This window comes from Oncorhynchus gorbuscha, linkage group LG14 (genome assembly GCF_021184085.1).
Source record: "Oncorhynchus gorbuscha isolate QuinsamMale2020 ecotype Even-year linkage group LG14, OgorEven_v1.0, whole genome shotgun sequence".
In the NCBI taxonomy this organism is placed as follows: Eukaryota; Metazoa; Chordata; class Actinopteri; order Salmoniformes; family Salmonidae; genus Oncorhynchus; species Oncorhynchus gorbuscha.
The window spans coordinates 79,104,425-79,124,053 of record NC_060186.1 but is presented as its reverse complement, the minus strand read 5'-3'; the positions used below and the strand labels follow the sequence as shown (position 1 = coordinate 79,124,053).

At 45.9% G+C, this 19,629-nt stretch overlaps 1 protein-coding gene across 3 annotated transcripts in view; it reads left to right on the top strand.

The window, feature by feature from the left end:
- flvcr2b (FLVCR heme transporter 2b) overlaps nucleotides 1–10,996 on the top strand; it is a 60,330-nt gene extending 49,334 nt beyond the window's left edge. The window contains exons 8-11 of one of the 3 annotated variants that reach the window (XM_046299076.1): nucleotides 4,724–4,835; nucleotides 7,034–7,089; nucleotides 9,537–9,689; nucleotides 10,451–10,996. In XM_046299076.1, coding sequence (XP_046155032.1) covers nucleotides 4,724–4,835; nucleotides 7,034–7,089; nucleotides 9,537–9,629 — 261 coding nt within the window. In that variant the 3' untranslated portion in view covers nucleotides 9,630–9,689; nucleotides 10,451–10,996. Of the gene's footprint in view, nucleotides 1–4,723; nucleotides 4,836–7,033; nucleotides 7,090–7,475; nucleotides 8,056–9,536; nucleotides 9,690–10,450 lie in introns of those variants that run through there. The other 2 variants (XM_046299077.1, XM_046299078.1) reach the window with 2 other exon arrangements.
- The last annotated feature ends 8,633 nt before the right edge of the window (nucleotides 10,997–19,629 follow it).

Genomic DNA, 19,629 nt, shown 5'->3' with positions numbered 1-19,629 from the left:
TGCCATATAGTGGACCCCACACTGCCATATAGTGGACCCCACACTTCACTGCCATATAGTGGACCTCACACTGCCACATAGTGGACCCCACACTGCCATATAGTGGACCCCACACTTCACTGCCATATAGTGGACCCCACACTTCACTGCCATATAGTGGACCTCACACTGCCACATAGTGGACCTCACACTCCACTGCCATATAGTGGACCCCACACTGCCATATAGTGGACCCCACACTGCCATATAGTGGACCCCACACTGCCATATAGTGGACCCCACACTGCCATATAGTGGACCCCACACTGCCACATAGTGGACACCACACTGCCACATAGTGGACCTCACACTCCACTGCCATATAGTGGACCCCACACTAGGTCAACGTTCCCTGTGGCTCTGCTAGGTCGACGTTCCCTGTGGCTCTGCTAGGTCGACGTTCCCTGTGGCGCTGCTAGGTTGACGTTCCCTGTGGCGCTGCTAGGTTGACGTTCCCTGTGGCGCTGCTAGGTCGACGTTCCCTGTGGCTCTGCTAGGTTGACGTTCTAGGTTGACGTTCCCTGTGGCTCTGCTAGGTCGACGTTCCCTGTGGCGCTGCTAGGTTGACGTTCCCTGTGGCGCTGCTAGGTTGACGTTCCCTGTGGCTCTGCTAGGTCGACGTTCCCTGTGGCTCTGCTAGGTCGACGTTCCCTGTGGCGCTGCTAGGTTGACGTTCCCTGTGGCGCTGCTAGGTTGACGTTCCCTGTGGCGCTGCTAGGTTGACGTTCCCTGTGGCTCTGCTAGGTCGACGTTCCCTGTGGCTCTGCTAGGTTGACGTTCCCTGTGGCGCTGCTAGGTTGATCGTTCCCTGTGGCGCTGCTAGGTTGACGTTCCCTGGGCGCTGCTAGGTTGACGTTCCCTGTGGCGCTGCTAGGTTGATCGTTCCCTGTGGCGCTGCTAGGTTGACGTTCCCTGTGGCGCTGCTAGGTTGACGTTCCCTGTGGCTCTGCTAGTTGATCGTTCCCTGACACCTGGACCTTGGTTGACGTTCCCTGTGGCGCTGCTAGGTTGACGTTCCCTGTGGCGCTGCTAGGTTGACGTTCCCTGTGGCGCTGCTAGGTTGACGTTCCCTGTGGCTCTGCTAGGTCGACGTTCCCTGTGGCTCTGCTAGGTCGACGTTCCCAGAATGGCGCTGCTGGTCGACGTTCCCTGTGGCTCTGCTAGGTCGACGTTCCCTGTGGCTCTGCTGGGTCGAATTCCCTGTGGCTCTGCTAGGTCGACGTTCCTTTCGCTGCACCTGGACGTTCCCTGTGGCTCTGCTGGCTCTGCTAGGTCGAGTTCCCTGTGGCGCTGCACCGACGTTCGTTCTGGCTCTGCAGAATGTACGTTCCTGTGGCTCTGCTAGGTTGAGTTCCCTGTGGCGCTGCTAGGTTGACGTTCCCTGTGGCTCTGCTAGGTTGACGTTCCCTGTGGCTCTGCTAGGTTGACGTTCCCTGTGGCGCTGCTAGGTTGACGTTCCCTGTGGCGCTGCTGGTCGGAACCCTGTGGCGCTGCTAGGTCGATTCCCTGTGGCGCTGCTAGGTTGATCGTTCCCTGACACCTGCTTGGTCTGGAACGTTCCCTGTACGCGCTGCTAGGTTGACATTCGGTTGACGTTCCCTGTGGCTCGTCATGTTTTGTCCCGTTATGCGTACGTGTGTTCTATATCAGTAGAGCCCAGTATATCCGTTTCCATGACATCTGGACCTTGTTCTGGAACCTCAGAATGTACGTGTGTTCTATATCAGTAGAGCCCAGTATATCTGTTTCCCTGACACCTGGACCTTGTTCTGGAACCTCAGAATGTACGTGTGTTCTATATCAGTAGAGCCCAGTATATCTGTTTCCCTGACACCTGGACCTTGTTCTGGAACCTCAGAATGTACGTGTGTTCTATATCAGTAGAGCCCAGTATATCTGTTTCCCTGACACCTGGACCTTGTTCTGGAACCTCAGAATGTACGTGTGTTCTATATCAGTAGAGCCCAGTATATCCGTTTCCCTGACACCTGGACCTTGTTCTGGAACCTCAGAATGTACGTGTGTTCTATATCAGTAGAGCCCAGTATATCTGTTTCCCTGACACCTGGACCTTGTTCTGGAACCTCAGAATGTACGTGTGTTCTATATCAGTAGAGCCCAGTATATCTGTTTCCCTGACACCTGGACCTTGTTCTGGAACCTCAGAATGTACGTGTGTTCTATATCAGTAGAGCCCAGTATATCTGTTTCCCTGACACCTGGACCTTGTTCTGGAACCTCAGAATGTACGTGTGTTCTATATCAGTAGAGCCCAGTATATCTGTTTCCCTGACACCTGGACCTTGTTCTGGAACCTCAGAATGTACGTGTGTTCTATATCAGTAGAGCCCAGTATATCCGTTTCCCTGACATCTGGACCTTGTTCTGGAACCTCAGAATGTACGTGTGTTCTATATCAGTAGAGCCCAGTATATCCGTTTCCCTGACACCTGGACCTTGTTCTGGAACGTTAGAATGTTTGTCTCGTTGAGGTTTGACCGTCCGGGTCCAGGTTTGACAGAACTATTAGCAGATGATCTAATGGTTGTTGTAACCGTCTATTGTGTGGGACAGCAGCACCAGGTCGTCTGACTACAGGAAGCGCGTGTGTCGTTAAGAGTGAGATCGGGCTGTTGATTAGTCAAGCGTTTTCTTGCCATTTCATTTATCTAGATATTAAATAGACTTGAGCTGAATTTGTACTCCTCACCCTTGAGCTGAATTTGTACTCCTCACCCTTGAGCTGAATTTGTACTCCTCACCCTTGAGCTGAATTTGTACTCCTCACCCTTGACCTGAATTTGTACTCCTCACCCTTGAGCTGAATTTGTACTCCTCACCCTTGAGCTGAATTTGTACTCCTCACCCTTGAGCTGAATTTGTACTCCTCACCCTTGAGCTGAATTTGTACTCCTCACCCTTGAGCTGAATTTGTACTCCTCACCCTTGAGCTGAATTTGTACTCCTCACCCTTGAGCTGAATTTGTACTCCTCACCCTTGAGCTGAATTTGTACTCCTCACCCTTGAGCTGAATTTGTACTCCTCACCCTTGAGCTGAATTTGTACTCCTCACCCTTGAGCTGAATTTGTACTCCTCACCCTTGAGCTGAATTTGTACTCCTCACCCTTGAGCTGAATTTGTACTCCTCACCCTTGAGCTGAATTTGTACTCCTCACCCTTGAGCTGAATTTGTACTCCTCACCCTTGAGCTGAATTTGTACTCCTCACCCTTGAGCTGAATTTGTACTCCTCACCCTTGAGAGCTGAATTTGTACTCCTCACCCTTGAGCTGAATTTGTACTCCTCACCCTTGAGCTGAATTTGTACTCCTCACCCTTGAGCTGAATTTGTACTCCTCACCCTTGAGCTGAATTTGTACTCCTCACCCTTGAGCTGAATTTGTACTCCTCACCCTTGAGCTGAATTTGTACTCCTCACCCTTGAGCTGAATTTGTACTCCTCACCCTTGAGCTGAATTTGTACTCCTCACCCTTGAGCTGAATTTGTACTCCTCACCCTTGAGCTGAATTTGTACTCCTCACCCTTGAGCTGAATTTGTACTCCTCACCCTTGAGCTGAATTTGTACTCCTCACCCTTGAGCTGAATTTGTACTCCTCACCCTTGAGCTGAATTTGTACTCCTCACCCTTGAGCTGAATTTGTACTCCTCACCCTTGAGCTGAATTTGTACTCCTCACCCTTGAGCTGAATTTGTACTCCTCACCCTTGAGCTGAATTTGTACTCCTCACCCTTGAGCTGAATTTGTACTCCTCACCCTTGAGCTGAATTTGTACTCCTCACCCTTGAGCTGAATTTGTACTCCTCACCCTTGAGCTGAATTTGTACTCCTCACCCTTGGGCTGAATTTGTACTCCTCACCCTTGAGCTGAATTTGTACTCCTCACCCTTGGGCTGAATTTGTACTCCTCACCCTTGAGCTGAATTTGTACTCCTCACCCTTGGGCTGAATTTGTACTCCTCACCCTTGAGCTGAATTTGTACTCCTCACCCTTGAGCTGAATTTGTACTCCTCACCCTTGGGCTGAATTTGTACTCCTCACCCTTGGGAAAATAAATCTTATGTTCATCATGTTGACTGCATTTGTTATTAGTGTACATTGATTTGATTATGTTTTTCCTCCCACACCACTTTTTAAATTTAATTTCAGTCAAAAGAGTTCATGTCAAATTTAATCATAAGCTTTTTGGAAGTCGAGAATTTGTGTTTTATCAATTAGGGTGTGTAAGATGTAAATATGGTTTGATAATTTGGTATACAATTTAGACTTTTGCTCAGGATGTTGTGGTCACTCAGAACGTGCAGTTGATCTGCTGTTCATGAGGGCGCTGAATATTTCCCCCCAGGTTGCTGTTGACACAAATGCCACGATAATTGTTTGGGTAAAATGTGTATTTTTTAAAAATGTTATTTTTAATGTAAAATTGGTATTATTCGTCCCTGGTTCCAGATATCAGGGAAATAGCCTATACCCAACACTGTTAAACAGTTTAAGTATGGCAGTGATACATTTGGTGCTCTCCACAGTTTGGGATCTACTGGTGTAGAGGGCCAATTCTCGCGACAGGTGTTGGGTATCATTTTCACTATCTGTCAAGGAAAGATAATTGATAATTCACTCTCACTTTCTCTCTCTCGCTCTCTCTCTATATATACGCACAGGTGTTTGGTATCATGTTCACTATCTGCCAGGGGAAGATCATAGATAACTACGGGACGCTGGCAGGAAACCTCTTCCTCTGCGTCTTCCTCTTCATTGGATCGGTCCTCACAGGTAAAGACCTTTTTCTGATGGTGGTGGTCAAAAGTAGTGCACTACATAGGGAATAGGGTGCCATAGGGCTCTGGTCTAAAGTAGTGCACTACATAGGGAATAGGGTGCCATAGGGCTCTGGTCTAAATAGGGAATAGAGTGCCATAGGGCTCTGGTCTAAAGTAGTGCACTACATAGGGAATAGGGTGCCCCATAGGGCTCTGGTCTAAAGTAGTGCACTACATAGGGAATAGGGTGCCATAGGGCTCTGGTCTAAATAGGGAATAGGGTGCTATAGGGCTCTGGTCTAAAGTAGTGCACTACATAGGGAATAGGGTGCCATAGGGCTCTGGTCTAAAGTAGTGCACTACATAGGTAATAGGGTGCCATAGTGCTCTGGTCTAAAGTAGTGCACTACATAGGGAATAGGGTGCCATAGGGCTCTGGTCTAAAGTAGTGCACTACATAGGGAATAGGGTGCCATAGTGCTCTGGTCTAAAGTAGTGCACTACATAGGGAATAGGGTGCCATAGGGCTCTGGTCTAAAGTAGTGCACTACAATAGGGAATAGGGTGCCATAGGGCTCTGGTCTAAAGTAGTGCACTACATAGGGAATAGGGTGCCATAGGGCTCTGGTCTAAAGTAGTGCACTACATAGGGAATAGGGTGCCATAGGGCTCTGGTCTAAAGTAGTGCACTACAATAGGGAATAGGGTGCCATTGGCTACTGTAGTCCAAGTCCACATTCACCCACATGAGAGGAAAGTGAGGCTACTGATTGGCCCTTGAAGGGTTAACTCCAGAGAGCTGCTGTGTAATTCCTTAACTGCATCCATACTGACTACTGGAGAACATATAGGGAAGTCCAAGTTCTCCAACATGACAATAGACCTTAAACTCGGTCCTCTGGACACCAAGGGATGCACATTTTTATTTATTTAAAATATTTTAACCTTAAACTACACAGCTGATTTTCAAATGATCAAAGAATGATGATTAGTTGATTTTATTTGAATCGGATGTGTAGTGCTGGGGCGAAAACCAAAACGTGTACCCAGTGGGGACCCCAGGACCCAGTTTGAGAAACACTGCGCTAGATGATTATGTTAACGATGTGAAGGGTTAAAGGTCAGTCCAGAGGGGCAGTATTTAGGGGAGAACTATAAATCAATTGAAGTAATAAATCAATGAGCCCTAAACTCCTCTTGAAAGTACATACTGGTTGTTTTTGGCCAGGGCTAAAGTCCCAAGTTAAATGATTGTTAATGATTTATTGTATGACTAGAAGGGTTAAGAGTCCGCAACAGAGGGTTACTGCATGGGCAGTATTTAAGGTAAACTATAGTTAAATTAAACATTGACAACTCATGACCACCAATTATTTACAATCTGAGCCATAGTATAGATAATGAACTAGGTTGTGTTGTAATATTAACAAAGTTATAAACCTCTGTTATGAATTAGTCCTTCCAGCTTTTTTATTGAAGGATTTATGTATCGTACGCATCGTAGTATGGTGTACATTCTTTTTGTATTGAGTGCCCTCTAGTGGAAGCTGTACCTTACTGTCTTTGCTCTTGGGAATATTATTTCATGCAATTGACAAGCAACACAGTGAAACATATTATGTATTTACCTGATCCACTTATCAAACTCCCTCGAGAGCGGAGTCTGCAGGTTTTCACTCCACAGATTGGTTAGGAACTTTCACCCTCACCTGGTTGTCTGGGTCTTAATTGATTTAGTTAGGAACTCCCACCCTCACCTGGTTGTCTGGGTCTTAAATGATTTAGTTAGGAACTCCCACCCTCACCTGGTTGTCTGGGTCTTAAATGATTTAGTTAGGAACTCCCACCCTCACCTGGTTGTCTGGGTCTTAATTGATTTAGTTAGGAACTCCCACCCTCACCTGGATGTCTGGGTCTTAATTGATTTAGTTAGGAACTCGCACCCTCACCTGGTTGTCTGGGTCTTAATTGATTTAGTTAGGAACTCCCACCATCACCTGGTTGTCTGGGTCTTAATTGATTTAGTTAGGAAATCCCACCCTCACCTGGTTGTCTGGGTCTTAATTGATTTAGTTAGGAACTGTTGTATAGAGGGATCTGCTGAAAGGTTGTGTGTTGCAGGCATCAAAATGGCTGGCACACACCTCACTAGTCTTACGTAAACCCTAAACATGCATGTCCGCTTTTTAAGAAATGTTTTTCTCTCTCCAGGCTTCATCAAGTCAGACCTGCAGAGACAGAAGGCCAACCAGTTAGCCAAGGCAGCTGTAAGTGTGGGGGGCTGGTTGAGGGGGGAAGTGTGTGTGTTAAATCCGTTTCTGTGTAGCTATGCATGTCTGGTGCAGTCTGCTCCGGAAGTCACCTTACACTTACAATTTTGCTGTTGCTCCTAGAATTACTTGTCTCATGCTGAGTTGCATGTCTGTCTGTTTAATGTTTTCTCTGTGTGTGTGTGTGTGTGTGTGTGTGTGTGTGTGTGTGTGTGTGTGTGTGTGTGTGTGTGTGTGTGTGTGTGTGTGTGTGTGTGTGTGTGTGTGTGTGTGTGTGTGTGTGTGTGTGTGTGTGTCTGTCTGTCTGTTTCCTCTGTGTGTCTGTCTGTTTCCTCTGTCTGTTTATAACCTCTTACTATCTCTATGGGGCACGTTTTTTCCAGTAAGTCAGAAGTCGTCAAATTTGACCACTTTGATAGATGTTTTGACGTCAAATAGGACATCCTGATCAGATCAAGTCGCTCTCAGACAACTTAGTGACTCCATTTTCCATTTATTGAGAGCAGTAACTCCCCTCAATTCAAAATAACTTCTGAAGTTTTGTAAATGTATGTTTTGTTTTGGTAACACTTGACAAAACGTTATAACACGGTCATAACAGCTGACCTAACTGTCGTAATATGGTCATAACACTGCCATGACATATATTTAAACCTATTGTGACACAGTTCATTCCAAAAGTATTCAGACCCCTTGACTCCCCCCACATTTTGTTACTTTAAATCGTTATTCTAAAATGGATTAAATAGTTATTTTTTTCATCAATCTACCCATAATGACAAAGCATTAACAGGTTTGCAGAATTTTCTTTACAAAAATGGAAATATCACATTTACAGCAGCGAGCGATGACAGCCTGGAGTTTTCTTGGTTACGACGCTACAAGATTGGCACACCTGTATTTGGGGAGTTTCTCCCATTGTTCTCTGCAGATCCTCTCAAGATCTGTCAGGTTGGATGAGGAGCGTCGCTGCAAAGTTATTTTCAGGTCTGTCCAGAGATGTTGATCGGGTTCAAGTCCGGGCTCTGGCTGGGCCACTCAAGGATATTCAGAGACTTGTCCCGAAGCCACTCCTGCATTGTCTTGGCTGTGTGCTTGGCATTGTTGTCCTGTTGGAAGGTGAACCTTTGCCCCAGTCTGAGGTCCTGAGAGCTCTGGAGCAGGTTTTCAACAAAGATCTCTCTCTACTTTGCTCTGTTCATTTTTCAAATGATCCTGAGTCGTCTCCATGCATGATGCTGCCACCCATGTTCCACTGTAGGAATGGTGCCTGGTTTCCTCCAGATGTGACGCGTGGCATTCAGACCAAATCTTGGTTTCACCAGACCAGAGAATCTTATTTCTCATGGTCTGATGAGACACAATCTTGTCTCGGAGCTCTAAGGACAATTCCTTCGGCCTCATGACCTGGTTTTTGCTCTGATATGCACTGTCAACTGTGGGACCTTATATAGACAGGTGTGTACCTTTCCAAATCATATCCAATCAATTGAAATGACCACAAGTTGTAGAAACATGAAGGATGATCAATGGAAACAGGATGTACCTGAGCTCAATTTCAAATCTCAGCACAGATTATGAATACGTATGCAAGTTATTTCTGTTTTTCGCTTTGTCGTTAATTGGTATTGTGTGTAGATTGATGAGGGGAAAAAAAGAAAGTTATCAATTTTAGAATAAGGCTGTAACAAAATGTAGAAAAAGAGAAGGGGCCTGAAGGCTTTCAGAATGTATTTCAGAATGTATATGGCTTTATTTTATGGCTGGTTGGTTATGACACTGACAAAAACCTTCCCCACAAGGCAAAACCTTCCACACAAGGCAAAACCTTCCACACAAGGCTAAAACCTTCGCAAAACCTTCCACACAAGGCTAAAACCTTCGCAAAACCTTCCACACAAGGCTAAAACCTTCGCAAAACCTTCCACACAAGGCAGACTCTTCCATTACACCATAGTCTACTCGTCAACAGCGTGTTTATGTTATATAACGTTTTCTGAAATTGACCATATTAAATGATCATTATTGAGCACACATGCATCTATCCCAATGCTCTGTTGCTGATGACTGGGATGAATGCAGGAGCAGGACAAGATATTCTCTTTGTGACTCATGACTGATATAAGGACATGTACATGATATGCCAATCTGGCTTATATATATTTTATTTTACCTTTATTTAACCAGGCAAGTCAGTTAAGAACAAATTCTTATTTTCAATGACGGCCTAGGAACAGTGGGTTAACTGCCTGTTCAGGGGCAGAACTACAGATTGTACCTTGTCTGCTCGGGGATTTGAACTTGGAACCTTCCGGTTACTAGTCCAACGCTCTAACCACTAGGCTACCCTGCATGGTGCAAGGTTTTCTTCCCGACCGCGATGATAACATGATAGTACTTCCATTAACCCCTGATGTGAATTTTAAAAACAGACTCTGTTCCAGGTGGATGGAGAGCTCTCTGGTCAGCAGCAGGACTACGGGGCCACGGCTCTAATCGACAAGCCAGACTGCCCTTCTGCTTCTCTTCAGGCTTGATCACTAACCCATATACCCTATAACCCCTACACTCTTAGCTCGAACATCAGACGGGCCAAGGTAGGGGCACAGCCAACCAATAATCACCACACGCTTCCCTGTCATTCTTCTCTTAGGAGTGAATCCTAACTTTCCGCTTTTCCCAGTCGACATCAGTGCATGACCAAGTTTTAAGTTGGGATTCACTCTCCTGAACACCTTTCGCTTTTGACCAGGAACTTCCTGGAAGCTTTGTAGTGCAAAAAAAAATCTTTAAAAAAATTCTCCCATTGGCTAAAAATGGACTTTAGATGATCTAAGTGCTAGGAAGTTTTTGGGAGGGAAATTAAAAACGTAACTCTCAACCCTTCATCTCAATCCCGCTGTTCCATTTTCACTTCCCTCTAAAACTCTCCACGCTCCAGATTACATGATTAGACACGGGTTATTTTCACCTACAGTATGTTGAATAAGATGTATGGGATAATCTTTTAACCTTGTGTTGTGCCTAGTACCTGCATATGTGTGTATTTATGTAGCGTGTTATGTTTTTTGTTCTTTTAGTTATCTGTTGTTGCTATGGATACTCAAACAGTTGGTCTACTTGTATTTCAGACTAATACTGTTTTGCATCAGGATTTTTTAAATTCTGGTAACTTCTCCAAATTTCCAGAAATCCTGGTTGTAAGATGCCTAGGGATCAGAAGGGAAAAAGCAGAGAATCCTCCAGCTGATATCTCTGGAAAACCTGGGGATTCTGGGAAAGTTATTAGAATTTTGCAACCTTAATCAGAATAGTCTTTAGTTGGACTGTGATTGGTGGATTTGTTTTTGATTGACAGGTCCCGTCAGACCCAGAGGATGGGAACATGTCTGCCCCCGCAGTCCTCGAAGATACCAGGTTTTAGAGACGGACGATCTGCTGGACACACACACACACACAGTAAATCACCAGTTTATGACCACTTCCATTTAACACTGGCAGCCCATCTTTTTTTCACTAATTGGTCTTTTGACCAATCAGATCAGCTCTGAAAAAGATCTGACATGATTGGTCAAAAGACCAATTAGTGGAGAGAAAAAAAAATCAATTGGGCTGCCTGTGGAAACGCAGCCTAAGTCTTCCACGCAGCCTCTGTACAAATACCATTTCTTTATTATTTATAGAGAAATGTGTGTATGTATATGTATGTACACACACACACAGTGGCTTGGCTTAACGTCTTCAGATCCCTTTGTCCACATATTGCCTGCGTTTAAAATGCATTACATTTAGATTTTTGGTCATAATGTCAAAGTTGAAATGCAGTGCCAGTCAAAAGTTTGGACATTCAAAAGGTTTTTATTTTATTTTTTTACATTGTAGAATAATAGTGAAGACATCAAAATGAAGAAATAACACTTATGGAATCATGTAGTGACCAAAGAAGTGTTAAACAAATCTAAATATATTTGAGATTCTTCAAAGCAGCCTTGCTGACTGCTTTGCACACTCTTGGCATTCTCTCAACCAGCTTCATGAAGAATGCTTTTTCAACAGTCTTGAAGGAGTTCCCACGTATGCTGAGCACTTGTTTACAGCAATTCCTTCACTCTGCAGTTTGACTCATCCCAAACCACCTCAATTGGGTTGCTGTCGGGTGATTGTGGAGGCCAGGTCATCTGATGCATCACTCTTCTTGGTCAAATAGCTCTTACACAGCCTGGAGGACAAGCACATCAAATCAAATTTATTTATATAGCCCTTCGTACATCAGCTGATATCTCAAAGTGCTGTACAGAAACCCAGCCTAAAACCCCAAACAGCAAGCAATGCAGGTGTAAAAGCACGGTGGCTAGGAAAAACTCCCTAGAAAGGCCGAAACCTAGAGAGGAACCAGGCTATGTGGGGTGGCCAGTCCTCTTCTGGCTGTACCGGGTGGAGATTATAACAGAACATGGCCAAGATGTTCAAATGTTCATAAATGACCAGCATGGTCAAATAATAATAAGGCAGAACAGTTGAAACTGGAGCTGCAGCACAGTCAGGTGGACTGGGGACAGCAAGGAGTCATCATGTCAGGTAGTCCTGGGGCACGGTCCTAGGGCTCAGGTCCTCCGAGAGGGAGAAAGAAAGAGAGAATTAGAGAGAGCATATGTGGCCAGTCCTCTTCTGGCTGTGCCAGGTGGAGATTATAACAGAACATGGCCAAGATGTTCATAAATGGCCAGCATGGTCGAATAATAGTAAGGCATAACAGTTGAAACTGGAGCAGCAGCATTAGTGTCTAGTTTGAGAAACAGACGCCCCACAATTCTTCAACTGGCAGCTTCATTAAATAGTACCTGCGAAACATTGCCTTGCTGACATCTGTAACGGTTTTCATGTGGTGAAGGAGAGTCGGACCAAACTGCAGCGTGTCGATTGCGATCCATGTTTATTTAAACAAACGTAAAACACGACTAAACACGAACACTACAAAAAACAATAAACGAAACCCGAAAACAGCCTATACATGTGTCAACTTACATCAAACAAAGACATCAAGACAATCACCCACAATACAACCAAAGAATATGGCTGCCTAAATATGGTTCCCAATCAGAGACAACGATAAGCACCTGCCTCTGATTGAGAACCACTCCAGACAGCCATAGACTTTGCTAGATAACCCCACTAGCTACAATCCCAAATACATACACACCAAAACCCCAAGACAAAACACACCACAATACAAAAACTCCATGCCACACCCTGGCCTGACCCAATACATGAAGAAAAACACAAACTACTTAGACCAGGGCGTGACAACATCTTTGCACACTCTTGGCATTCTCTCAACCAGCTTCACCTGGAATACTTTTCCAACAGTCTTGATGGAGTTCCCACATATGCTGAGCAGTTGTTTACAGCAATTCCTTCACTCTGCGGACCAACTCATCCAAACCACCTCAATTGGGTTGAGGTTGGGTGATTGTGGAGGCCAGGTCATCTGATGCAGCACTCCATCACTCTCAAATAGCTCTTACACAGCCTGGAGGTGTGTTTTGGATCATTATCCTGTTGAAAAACAAATGATAGTCCCACAAAGTGCAGACCAGATGGAATGATGTACCGCTGCAGAATACTGTGGCAGCCATGCTGGTTAAGTGTGCCTTTTAATTTTAAATATATCACTGACAGTGTCACCAGCAAAGCACCATAACACCTCCTCCTCCATGCTTCACGGTGGGAAATACACATGTGGAGATCATCCGTTCACCTACTCTGCGCCTCACAAAGACATGGCGGTTGGAACCAAAAATCAGACCAAAGGACAGTTTTCCACCGGTCTAATGTCCGTTGCTCGTGTTTCTTGGCCCAAGCAAGTCTCCTCTTATTGGTGTCCTTTAGTTGTGGTTTCTTTGCATGAATCAGGCCTTCATGGTCGAATTGCTGCAGTCCCCTCTGAACAGTTGATGTTGACATGTCTCTTAAACTCTAAAGCATTTATTTGGGCTGCAATTTCTGAGGCTGGTAACTCTAATGAACACTTATCCTTTGCAGCAGAGGTAACTCTGGTTCTCCCTTTCCTGTGGAGGTCATCATTAGAGCCAGTTTATCATAGCGCTTGATTGTTTTTGCGACTGCACTTGAAACTGTCAACATTATAAAATAATTCCACATTGACTTACCTTCAAAGGAATGGACTGTCGTTTCTCTTTACTTATTTGAGCTGTTCTTGCCATAATATGGACTTGGTCTTTTACCAAATAGGGCCATCTTCTGTATACCTCCCTTGTCATAATATAACTGATTGGTTAAAATGCATTAAGAAGGAAAGAAATTCCACATATTAACTTAAAAAATTCACACCTGTTAATTGAAATGCATTCCAGGTGACTACCTCAATAAAGCTGGTTGAGAGAATGCCAAGAGTGTGCAATGCTGTCATCAAGGCAAAGGGTGGCTACTTTGAAGAATCTCAAATTTAAAATATATTTTGATTTTAACACTTTTTTTGTTTTTTTTTGCTTACTACATGATTCCATATGTGTTATTTCTTAGTTTTGATGTTTTCTATGATTCTACAATGTAGACCATAGCAAAAGTAAAGAAAACCCCTTAAATTTGTAGGTGTTTCCAAACTTCCGACTGGTACCTTTTTGTGTTTTTTAACGACATAAAGTATATATTTTTCTCTTTTCAAGGTTTCAGTTGCATTGAAGTATTACTAAAACTATCCTAAAGACATGGAACACTTTTCAAAATGTATCCATTGAGCTTTTAGTTTTTGCTGTTCTTATTCTTTAAAAAAAATGCTCATATCTCCTTGGAGAAATGTTTTTACAAATGCTGATTGCTTGTAAAAATATAAATGGACATATATATATATATATGACATAATAAAATTATTTTTCTAAGGTGCATTATTAACTTAATGAATGGTAGTATTGAGTATTTTTTTTAAACAAATCTGTTACTTTTATAGTAACACAAATAACTGATTTATAGTTATAACAGTTGTTGTTCAGTAAACATGCAGTATTTATTTACCTGTTGAGTAGATGTGACATGTCTCACCTTTTAGGTTGTCATAAAGATTGGTTTCCTAAAGTATTTGAGAGCCTTCAATGTTGAATCTGTAAGATGCGTCTTTATCATCACTGCTAGAGTAACATGCCTGCTGCCAGACAGGCCGTTTACAGACCGCATATGTACCTCATGAACACTAGGTGGCGACATTGTCATTCTGTGATCTAATAGTAAAAAAAGAACTCTCCAGGGACTGATGATGGTGAAATCGCATCACTAACATTCTATATTAGGTAAGGCAAGGAGGGTTGCTAGACATCTTCCTCCGCAGTACCGTGACTGTAGACGTGCAGTAGCTAGACGGGCAGTAGGTAGACGTGCAGGAGGTAGACGTGCAGTAGCTAGACGTGCAGTAGCTAGACGTGCAGTAGCTAGACGTGCAGTAGGTAGTCGTGCAGTAGGTAGACGTGCAGTAGGTAGACGTGCAGTAGGTAGTCGTGCAGTAGGTAGACGTGCAGTAGGTAGACGTGCAGGAGGTAGACGTGCAGGAGGTAGACGTGCAGTAGCTAGACGTGCAGTAGCTAGACGTGCAGTAGCTAGACGTGCAGGAGGTAGACGTGCAGGAGGTAGACGTGCAGGAGGTTTGGATTCAGGTGTTGCTAATAACACATCTGATTTTGTCTTTCTGTGCAGTGGTGTATTATGGTTGAGTCAAGCTGCCTCAGGACTGATTCTCACAGACACACACCTCCTTCCCTGATCCATCCCCCTCCCTCCCTGATCCAGCCCCCTCCCTCCCTGATCCATCCCCCTCCCTCCCTGATCCAGCCCCCTCTCTCCCTCATCCATCCCCATCCCTCCCTGATCCAGCCCCCTCCCTCCCGGATCCAGCCCAAGCACAGGGTGTGTGTTGTTTTTCTCTCTCCCATCGACAGAGCTGTAAGATGCCTTGTATTTGAGAACAAAGCCATGTCAGCTGGTTACAGCAAATGAGCAGTTAGGCAGTTATCCCCAGCTTAGGGGGAGACCGTGAGAGGATAGAGGAGCTCTGTGAGAGGATAGAGGAGCTCTGTGGTAGGGGAGAGGAGCTCTGTGGTAGGGTAGAGGAGCTCTGTGGAAGGGGAGAGGAGCTCTGTGGTAGGGGAGAGGAGCTCTGTGGTAGGGGAGAGGAGCTCTGTGGTAGGGGAGAGGAGCTCTGTGGTAGGGTAGAGGAGCTCTGTGGAAGGGGAGAGGAGCTCTGTGGTAGGGAGAGGAGCTCTGTGGTAGGGGAGAGGAGCTCTGTGGTAGGGTAGAGGAGCTCTGTGGAAGGGGAGAGGAGCTCTGTGGTAGGGGAGAGGAGCTCCGTGGTAGGGTAGAGGAGCTCCGTGGAAGGGTAGAGGAGCTCAGTGGTAGGGTAGAGGAGCTCCGTGGTAGGGTAGAGGAGCTCCGTGGTAGGGTAGAGGAGCTCCGTGGTAGGGTAGAGGAGCTCAGTGGTAGGGTAGAGGAGCTCCGTGGTAGGGTAGAGGAGCTCTGTGGTAGGGTAGAGGAGCTCCGTGGTAGGGTAGAGGAGCTCCGTGGTAGGGTAGAGGAGCTCCGTGGTAGGGTAGAGGAGCTCCGTGGTAGGGTAGAGGAGCTCAGTGGTAGGGTAGAGGAGCTCAGTGGTAGGGTAGAGGAGCTCAGTGGTAGGGTAGAGGAGCTCTGTGGTAGGGTAGAGGAGCTCTGTGGTAGGGTAGAGGAGCTCTGTGGTAGGGTAGAGGAGCTCCGTGGTGGGGTAGAGGAGCTCCGTGGTAGGGTAGAGGAGCTCTGTGGTGGGGTAGAGGAGCTCCGTGGTGGGGTAGAGGAGCTCTGTGGTAGGGTAGAGGAGCTCTGTGGTAGGGTAGAGGAGCTCTGTGGTAGGGTAGAGGAGCTCTGTGGTAGGGTAGAGGAGCTCTGTGGTAGGGTAGAGGAGCTGGGCTGAACCAGCATATCATGGAGCCCGGAGGGAGTTTTGTTTGCGTTGCCTGTTCAAACAGCGGCAGGGATTTGATGGTGCCGGCTGAGAGCTGTACTGTACACGCCTGGCCTAGTGCTGGGCTGGACATAAACATGGCAGAGGGGGGGTGACACATGAGAGACGAGATTGAACAGGGGATAAGGAATTAGAGAAAATGTAGGTGAAAAGAGTGAGACCGAATGGAGGAATTAAATAAGTTAAGACATTTTAACTCTCAAGTGATTGGTGATGTTGGCCTTGACACTGAGCGTTGTGTAACTGAGAAGTGACTGTGAGTGGTGGTCTGGCTCTGTGCCAGAGGGATGTGGTTGGTAACAGTAAGTCCCTGCTCCTGGTTCCCTCCCTAATGGTACCCTGTTCCCTAGATGGTGCACTACTTTAGACCAGAGCCCTATTACCTAGATGGTGCACTACTTTAGACCAGAGCCCTATTCCCTAGATGGTGCACTACTTTAGACCAGAGCCCTATTCTCTATATAGTACACTACTTTAGACCAGAGCCCTATTCTCTATATAGTACACTACTTTAGACCAGAGCCCTATTCTGTTAACTGGGACTGTGGGGGTAAAAGTATGACAACAATCAGGCCCCCCAGAGGACTGGAGTTGCCCAGAGGACTGGAGTTGCCCAGAGGACTGGAGTTGCCCAGAGGACTGGAGTTGCCCAGAGGACTGGAGTTGCCCAGAGGACTGGAGTTGCCCAGAGGACTGGAGTTGCCCAGAGGACTGGAGTTGCCCAGAGGACTGGAGTTGCCCAGAGGACTGGAGTTGCCCAGAGGACTGGAGTTGCCCAGGACTGGAGTTGCCCAGAGGACTGGAGTTGCCCAGAGGACTGGAGTTGCCCAGAGGACTGGAGTTGCCCAGAGGACTGGAGTTGCCCAGAGGACTGGAGTTGCCCAGAGGACTGGAGTTGCCCAGAGGACTGGAGTTGCCCAGAGGACTGGAGTTGCCCAGAGGACTGGAGTTGCCCAGAGGACTGGAGTTGCCCAGAGGACTGGAGTTGCCCAGAGGACTGGAGTTGCCCAGAGGACTGGAGTTGCCCAGAGGACTGGAGTTGCCCAGAGGACTGGAGTTGCCCAGAGGACTGGAGTTGCCCAGAGGACTGGAGTTGCCCAGAGGACTGGAGTTGCCCAGATCTATAGTGTTGTTCATGTGGTCTGCTTTCCAGTATGACAAGTTTGTTGCTAAGCTACACGGTGCTTGGAGTGGCACCCTGTAGTAGATTACATTTTTTACCTTTATTTAACCAGGCAAGTCAGTTAAGAACAAATTCTTATTTTCAATGACGGCCTAGGAACAGTGGGTTAACTGCCTGTTCAAGGGCAGAACAACAGATTTTGTAACTTGTCAGCTCGGCTTTCGGTTGCTAGTCCAATGCGCTAACCACTAGGCTACCCTGCCGCCCCAAGATCCGCTTATAATGCACTACTTCAGACCGGGATCCATGGGGTTCTGGTCTAAACTAGAGCATTATGTAGAGGAAACCATTTAGGACTCAGCACGGTCTGTTCATGTGGTGTGTTTTTCCAGTATGACAACGTTTCGTCACACTCGACTACACGGTGTCTGTCTCCCAACAGCCTGTGAGTGTAATAGTAGTAGTACCAACAGCTCTTCACCCTTATTAAAAATTTAAAAAAATACATTTCTACATTTCTAATTTGAGAGTAGTTCCATTTCTCAAGCCCTGGTCTCCACCACTTAAATTGAGACACCGGGCCGGTGAAATGTACCCACACTCTCAAATAAAATATCCCAGATCGGGGTCTTTCCAAAGCCATCCAGTCAGCTCTCAATCTCAACACACGAGACGTTGGTTTGGAACACAAACTACAGATTGTGGCTTTATTAAGTGTCTCTCTTTCTCCTGTAAATTGTGGCCGTGTTGATTAGCTACTGCAGTTGGGGCCTAATTTGTTCCAGCGATGTGGCAAGGTTTACCATGTGTTGTTTTCGTGGGTTTTCTTTTATGGTGAGAAACAAACGGGAGCCTCCCTTTGTGAAAGGGGGGGGCACTTAATGTTCTGAGGCGAAGCTACTGTTTTGGCTTTTAGTTGGGCTCTAACTCCCACACATCTAGAGACTGGTCTGTCGATCGGTCTCTCCATTAAGAGATTTGTGGAAGCCTGTATCCTGTACACGTTATGCAAACAGACTGTGATGCTGATACTTACACACACACATGTAGAGATTGATCGATTCAGTTCAGTATGTGCCCTTTACAGGTGTGATGGAAACGGAGGTTATAGGGTAAGGTTAGGGCTGGGTTAAGTTAGGATTAGGTTAGGTTAGGGTTAGGTTAGGGTTAGGTTAGGGTTAGGTTAGGATTAGGTTAGGATTAGGTTAGGATTGGGTTAGGATTAGGTTAGGATTAGATTAGGTAAGGATTAGATTAGGGTTGGGTTAGGGTTAGGTTAGGGTTAGGTTAGGATTAGGTTAGGGTTAGGATTAGGTTAGGTTAGGATTAGGTAAGGATTAGATTAGGCTTAGGTTACAGTTAGGGTTAGGGTTAGGTTAGGGTTAGGTTAGGGTTAGGTTGGGTTAGGGTTGGGTTAGGGTTGGGTTAGGGTTGGATTAGGTTAGGATTAGGTTAGGATTAGGTTAGGATTAGGTTAGGATTAGGTTTATGTTAGGGTTGGGTTAGGGTTGGGTTAGGGTTGGGTTAGGGTTAGGGTTAGGTTAGGTTAGGTTAGGATTAGGATTATGTTAGGGTTGGGTTAGGATTAGGTTAGGTTAGGTTAGGATTAGGTTATATAAGATGTGTTCTATTGTCTTTTATCCCCTGTGACCTCCACTTAACCACACTGAACACATATCACCCCATACTGAACACACATCACCCCATACTGAACACACATCACCCCATACTGAACACACATCACCCCATACTGAACACACATCACCCATTTACATTACATTTAAGTCATTTAGCAGACGCTCTTATCCAGAGCGACTTACAAATTAGACACCCCATACTGAACACACATCACCCCACACCGAACACACATCACCCCATACTGAACACACATCACCCCATACTGAACACACATCACCCCATACTGAACACACATCACCCCACACTGAACACACATCACCCCATACTGAACACACATCACCCCATACTGAACACACATCACCCCACACTGAACACACATCACCCCATACTGAACACACATCACCCCATACTGAACGGGGATATCACCCCATACTGAACACACATCACCCCATACTGAACACACATCACCCCAAACTGAACACACATCACCCCAAACTGAACACACATCACCCCAAACTGAACACACATCACCCCATACTGAACACACATCACCCCAAACTGAACACACATCACCCCATACTGAACACACATCACCCCATACTGAACACACATCACCCCATACTGAACACACATCACCCCATACTGAACACACATCACCCCATACTGAACGGGGATATCACCCCATACTGAACACACATCACCCCATACTGAACACACATCACCCCATACTGAACACACATCACCCCACACTGAACACACATCACCCCAAACTGAACAC